This window comes from Trichechus manatus, unplaced genomic scaffold, assembly GCF_000243295.1.
Source record: "Trichechus manatus latirostris isolate Lorelei unplaced genomic scaffold, TriManLat1.0 scaffold00139, whole genome shotgun sequence".
In the NCBI taxonomy this organism is placed as follows: Eukaryota; Metazoa; Chordata; class Mammalia; order Sirenia; family Trichechidae; genus Trichechus; species Trichechus manatus.
The window spans coordinates 4,382,318-4,389,514 of NW_004444075.1; the positions used below are offsets into that span (position 1 = coordinate 4,382,318).

The 7,197-nt window shown below is 41.3% G+C and overlaps 1 protein-coding gene across 1 annotated transcript in view; it reads left to right on the top strand.

The window, feature by feature from the left end:
- Window positions 1-891, top strand: part of MGARP (mitochondria localized glutamic acid rich protein) — a 12,325-nt gene extending 11,434 nt beyond the window's left edge. The window contains exon 4 of the mRNA XM_004385485.2: window positions 119-891. Within this exon, the coding sequence (XP_004385542.1) occupies window positions 119-564 (446 nt within the window). The 3' untranslated portion in view covers window positions 565-891. The remainder of the gene's footprint in view (window positions 1-118) is intronic.
- Window positions 892-7,197: the final 6,306 nt, after the last annotated feature.

Below are 7,197 nucleotides of genomic sequence, written 5' to 3' on the forward strand. Positions count from 1 at the left end.
GTGGACGCAGAGGAAGCAAGTTCAGAAGCCCCTGAACTACCTGTAGTGGAAGCAGAGGAAGCAAGTTCAGAAGCCCCTGAAGTACCTGTAGTGGAAGCAGAGGAAGCAAGTTCAGAAGCCCCTGAAGCATCTGTGGTGGAAGCAGAGAAAGCAAGTTCAAAAGCCCCTGAAGCATCTGTGGTGGAAGCAGAGGTAGTTGGTGCTGGAGAATTTCCAGGGGCTACAGATGCACTCATAAAAGAGGTTTCAATCTGTCCAGAAGGTGTGGACGCTGCTCTGGTGGGGAAGGCAGCAGTTGGTGCTGAAACTGGGCCAGAGGGTACAGATGCACCCACGAGTGAAACCCCAGAAGTCAATGCCGAAACAACCCTAGGGGTTACAAAGGCAGCTCCATATGAGGCTGTTGCCAGCAGTCATGATAAAGATATAACAGAGAACGAAAGTTCTGATGAACACGCTGAACTAAAAGAAGAAATTTCCGCAGCTGAGTCAGAATCCTCTGCTGGGGATGTTTTACAGGAAGAAGTCAGTGTTGATTCTGAGGCCGCCTCAACTCAAGGCTAATCTCATGCTGGTAGACATTTCAACAAAACATGCCATAGAGTGTCTGAGAGGTGCTTTTGTATTTTTTGTGATTTTAGTTTTTAACAGGGCTTCTGTTCTAGAAAACCTTAATGTGCCTTGAAGATTTTTGGTGTCTACTGATAGATTTTAGGACTGAGAGATTTGAGATTTTACATGTTTTAAGAGTTTTATACTCTCTGATATGAGAGTATAAAATTGGAGTAATGAGCTTAAATAGTTCCATTTTTTAATTTAAATTTTATAGGAACTGAACTATCTATGTAATGCCTATTCACTTTACTTTTGCTATGTCTTTACCATACTATATTATGTAGATCTGGATTACTGAATTTTGATTTGAACTCATTTAAATAAAATTGAAAAATCTTTAGTGCTTCTACTTTTATTCATGAATACTTATATTTCTACAAAATATATTGTATATTAACATATGCACATATAAATGACATGAAGAAATTAAGCATTTGCAATATTTATTGAAGAAAGAACATATTCTCTATGGAGAACTCTGCATATAACAGTATATATGCCCTTTCTCCTATTTCTATTACATGAGGGACTGGGCAGATATTTTCAGTTTCAGTTCAGGTCAGTTCAAGCAATATTTGTGCCAGGAAGAATTTATTCATTCATTCATATATTCAACAATATTAACTGAACATGTAGTATGTATCAAACACTGTTTTAAGTGCTGGGGATTAAAAAAAAGATAAAAATTTATACTGTCTCCAGTTTATAATCTAGACAGGGGCTAGATAAATAAGAAAACTATACAGTGTGTTAGATACTGATAAATGCTAAGGAGAAAATTAATGAAAGTAAGGGGCTGCTAAGGGGTAGATAATAAGGAGTGAAGTTGTAATTTTATATAGGGCAGCCAGAGAACCCTAGCTAAAAGGTATCTTCTGAGTAAACACCTGAGGACGGATGGAAGATACCAATGCAAAGGATCTGAAGTACGAGAATGTGGAGGGTTCGAGGAATTGCAGAGTAGCCAGTGTGGCTGAAATGGAGTAAAACAAAGGGGGAGTAGTTGAAGATGGTCTCAGAAAGGAAAGGGAGTGGGTATGGAAGGATGGCTAGATCATGTAGGGTCTTGCAGGATTTTAGCTTTTACTTGGAGTAACTTGGGAAACTGTAATGGACACTATTGATGCTCTGCCTGGATTCCCTTTACTGGCTCAGTACATTTACCCCCAGCTGATACGAGTGTTAGACCGTCACCTCTACCTCCACCCAGGCAGCTCACAGCCAGGGACTCACTGCTGTAGTGTATAAAAGCTGCTGTCAACTCTGTGGTGCAAGTCTTGCTCCAGAGCTCCCCATAGGCTCAGGTTAAAGCCAGTTTCCAGCTGAGGTTAAATCCTAACCCCACCCCCACCCCCACCACCCTAGCCTGCTTTCCTCTCTCCTGTTCTCCTGAGGGCTCTCCATCAATAAATCACTTACTGAAGAATCCCTGTATCAAGCTCTGCTTCTGAATAATTGACACTGGATGGGGTCCTAGGAAGCAAACTCTAAAAATAGGATTCTGGGGTTGTATTACTTGCCGGTAAGGTAGATGGTAACGAGGACCCCGTCACAGGTGGTAGGTGGGGGATTGCCAATCCTTGATATTCTGTAACAGTGTGATTGCTAAGATTTTCACCCGTGGTAAACTGTCGCACAATATAGGTGGAAGTGGATGCATTGGCTGGCTCAATGCCTCTGGCATTTGAAAGGTACACAGAAAAATTAACTATAAGGACTATGGAGTTGGGTGGCTCTTGTTGAGTACTATTGAAGACAGAAAATGACAGGCTCAGGCCTATCAATTCGCTATGTGAAGCAAAGTGTCAAAGACCCTCAATAGCAAGAGGGAAGACAGAGCCAAAGACCAGGCAGGCCAAGACTTAATTGTAAGCATTGCAGAACATAAGAGAAAACTGAATTGTCAATCTAGGTAAGCTTCCTGTGCCAAATCAGGGCCCTTATAGGTAAGGAGTGAGACTCTAAGATCTGATATGGGCATATCTGGGTAGTTGTATTTAAAAGCCTTGATTTCCTAGATTTTCTTAAACCCTCTGGAACTACAGAAGAGCCCACTCCCCTTATTGGAAGAAGACTTGTAAGAGGACTCTGAAGTAACTTCAAATGAGCAGACGCCACACAAAGTAATGCTTGTCTGCCTCAGGATCTGTCTCTTCCTCTCCTCCTCATCTGTAGACTCATAATTAGGGTCAAATCTCAGCGCAGTCTGGCTAGGACAGTACTGAGCCTGTTTAGGGAGAAGAGAAATTTACACCAAAGGATCAACAGGACCTGGCTAACATGAGCTGACAGGAACTGGAAGAGTATGCTGACAGGAACTAGATCCTATGTGTGTTAGATCAAGCTGGGAGTAGGACTGGTACATAACCAGCCCTACTACGTAGTAGGTGTTTGTTAGGTCTACCTAGAGCTAGATAAGAGAGAGTTTGTCAAGATACAGGCATTCTGTTTTTATATAGGATTTAATGCCCTGACAAAGGCTGTGGAGGGTCAGTTCTAATAGATTGTTGGAATGATTCTTGGAAGCTTGAAAAACCTAATTTGCAATTGAGAGTACTGTTTCAGCTGATTAATTGGGTGACATGAAACAATGCTAATTTTGAGTGGGCCTCAGAGCAATAAAAGGGCTGTATAGCAGGTCCAGGATGTGGTAAAGCAGCCCTCCTACTTGGACCATACAAAGTGGCAGATGCCATAGTACTTGAGGTGTCTGTGGCAGAGAAAATGCTGAGAGGTGCCTCTGGCAAGCTTCAATAAGATTTTTGCAGTGCAGGCCCCTAGAATTCTGGAGGAAGGCAATACCATCTGTGTCTTAGTCATCTAGTGCTGCTGTAACAGAAATATCACAAGTGGATGGCTTTAAAAAAGAGAAATTTATTCTCTCACAATCTAGTAGGCTACAAGTCTAAATTCAGGGTGTCAGCTTCAGAGGAAGGCTTTCCCTCTCTGTCAGCTCTGGAGGTAGGTCCTTGTTATCAATCTTCCCTTGGTCTGGGAGCATCTCAGCAGAGGTCCAAAGGACGTGCTCTGCTCCTGGTACTGCTTTCTTGGTGGTATGAGGTCCCCCTGTCTCTCTGCTTGCTTCTCTCTTTTATATCTCAAAAGAGATATAAGACACTATCTAATATTGTAGATCTCATCAATATAACTGCCACTAATCCATCTCATTACATCATAGTGATAGGATTTACAACACATAGGGAAATCACATCAAATGACAAAATGGTAGACAGTCACACAACACTGGGAATCATGACCTAGCCAAGTTGACAGTTTTTAGGGACACAGTTCAATCCATGGCAATCTGTCACTGGGAACTATACACCATTTGAATAGCAGCTCCTGATATACTATTGAGCATCTGATCGGGAAACAGCAAATGAACGTAATGCTAGAACGTCCTATCATGAGCTAGTTACTGTCTAACCCATCAAATTATAAGATCAGATAGGGCAGCAGTAGCAATAATGGAATAAAATGGAAGTGCTGTACCTGGGATGGGTCTGAGCAAGTTTAGAGACCCAAACGAGCTTCTATTCAATATTCTATTCCAATTGAGGCTTGCTGGCACATTTCTCTGCCACAGATACCTCTAGTACCATGGCGTCTTCCAAATTGCATTGGGTCAAGTGAAAGGGTTGCTTTAGGATGGCTTGTACCTGCTATGGAGCCCTTTTTTTGTTTTATTTTGTTGTTGTTTGCAGGAGTAGAGCCTCAGGCAGTGCACTTTTTAATCCACTTTGTGTTGAAGCAGAAGTGATCTGAGATAAGGATATGCATAGATTCATGGGCACTGGGAAATGGCCTAGCTGGATGATCAAGGATCTGGAAAAGCAATATTGGAAGATCAAGTACAAGGAGAACTGAGGAAGAGAGATGTGGATGGACCTATGAGAATGAGCATGAAGTCTGAGGATCTTTGTATCTCATGTTAATATCCACCAGGAAAATATCCACTACAGAAGAGACACTAAACAATCAACTGGACAAGATGACTCAGCCAGCAAATATCAGCTAGACTCCGCCCTCCGCCACCCAAGGGCTTGAGCAAAAGGAACTTGAGTGTAGTAGCCATGGTGGTGGACATGGAGCCTCTCCATGGGACCAACAACATGAGCTCCCTCTCACCAAAGCTGATTAAAGCACTGCTGCTTTTTTCAGACCAATACTGAAATCTCTGACATGATATCCCTTAAGGAGACCAGTCAGCCACTTGATGGCAAGTTGATTAAATCAGATCACTTCCATTCTGTAAGCAAAAACGTTTCATCCTACTGCAATTGACATGAATTCCAGGTGTACTAGTTTTCCGTTGCTGTGTAATGGAACTATATTGAAGATACACATCCTGTTGTTGTTGTTAGGTGCCCTCGAGTCAGTTCCAACTCATAGCGACCCTATGTACAACAGAATGAAACACTGCCGGGTTCTGGGCCATCCTCACAATCGTCGTTATATTTGAGCCCATTGTTGCAGCCACTGTGTCAATCCATTTTGTCGAGAGTCTTCTTCTTTTTCATTGACCCTCTACTCTACCAAGCATGATGTCCTTCTCCAGGGACTGGTTCTCCCTGATAACATATCCAAAGTACATAAGATGAAGTCTCGCCATCCTCCCTTCTAAGGAGCATTCTGCCTGTACTTCTTCCAAGACTGGTTTATTGGTTCTTTTGGCAGTCCATGGTATATTCAATATTCTTCACCAACACCATAATTCAAAGGCATCAATTCTTCTTCCATCTTCCTTATTCATTGTCCAGCTTTCACATGCATATGACGTGATTGAAAATATCATGGCTTGGGTCAAGTGCACCTTAGTCCTCAAAATGACATCTTTTGAACACTTTAACGAGATCTTTTGCAGCAGATTTGCCCAATGCAATGTGTCATTTGATTTCTTGACTGCTGCTTCCATGGGTGTCAATTGTGGATCCAAGTAAAATGAAATCCTTAACCATCCTTTTCTCTGTTTATCATGATGTTGCTTATTGGTCCAGTTGTGAGGATTTTTGTTTTCTTTAAATTAAGATGTATTCCATACTGAAGGCTGTAGTGTTTGATCTTCTTCAGTAAGTGCTTCAAGTCCTCTTCACTTTCAGGAAGCAAGGGTGTTATCTGCATACCACAGGTTGTTAATGAATCTTCCTCCAATCCTGATGCCATGTTCTTCTTCACATAGTCCAGCTTCTCAGATTATTTGCTCAGCATATAGATTGAATAAGTATAGTGAAAGGATACAAACCTGACACACACCTTTCCTGATTTTAAACTATGTAGTATCCCCTTGTTCTGTTCAAACGACTGTCTCTTGGTCCAGGTACAGGTTCCTCATGAGCACAATTAAGTGTTCCGGAATTTCCATTCTTTGCAGTGTTATCCATAATTTGTTATGATCCACACAGTCAAATGCCTTTGCATAGTCAATAAAACACAGATAAACATTTTTTCTGGCATTCTCTGCTTTCAGCCATGATCCATCTGACATCAGCAGTGATATCCCTGTTCCACGTCCTCTTCTGAATCCAGCTTGAATTGCTGGTAGTCCCTGTTGATGTACTTATGCAACGCTTTTGAATGATCTTCAACAAAACTTTGCTTGTGTGTAATATTAATTATATTATTCGATAATTTCCACATTGTGTTGAATCACCTTTCTTTGGAATGGATACAAATATGAATCTCTTCCAGTTGGTTGGCCAGGTGGCTCTCTTTCAAATTTCTTGGTATAGATGAATGACCACTTCCAGCACTGCATTCATTTGTTGAAACATCTCAATTGGTATTCTGTCAGTTCCTGGAGCCTTGTTTTTAACAAATGCCTTCATTGCGGCTTGAACCTCTTCCTTCAGTACCATTGGTTCTTGATCATATGTTACCTCCTGGAATGGTTGAATGTTGACCAGTTCTTTTTGGTACAGTGACTCTGTGTAATCCTTCCATCTTCTTTTGATGCTTCCTGTAAAATCCTTCAGTATTTTAACTCAAGGCTTGAATTTTTAATTCAGTTCTTTCAGCTTGAGAAATGCCGAGTGTGTTCTTCCCTCTTGATTTTCTATCTCCAAGTCTTTACACAAGTTATTATAATACTTTTCTTTGTCTTCTCAAGCTGCCCTTTGAAATCTTCTGTTCAGCTCTTTTACTTCATCATTTCTTCCTTTCACTTTAGCTACTCTACATTCAAGAGTAAGTTTCAGAGTCTCTTCTGACATCCATTTTGGTCTTTTATTTCTTTCCTGTCTTTTTAATGACCTCTTGCTTTCTTCATGTATGATATCCTTGATGTAGTTCCACAACTCATCTGGTCTTCAGTCATTAGTGTTCAATGTGTCAAATCTATTCTTGACATGGTCTCTAAATTCAGGTGGCTTATACTCAAGGTTGTACTTTGGCTCACGTGGACTTGTTCTAATTTTCTTCACCTTTAACTTGAACTTGCATAGGAGCAATTGATAGTCTGTTCTGCAGTTGGCCCCTGGCCTTGTTCTGACTGATGATATTGAGCTTTCCCATCATCTCTTTCCACAGATATGGTTGATTTGATTCCTGTGTATTCCATCTGGTGAGGTCTACGTGTGTAGTTGC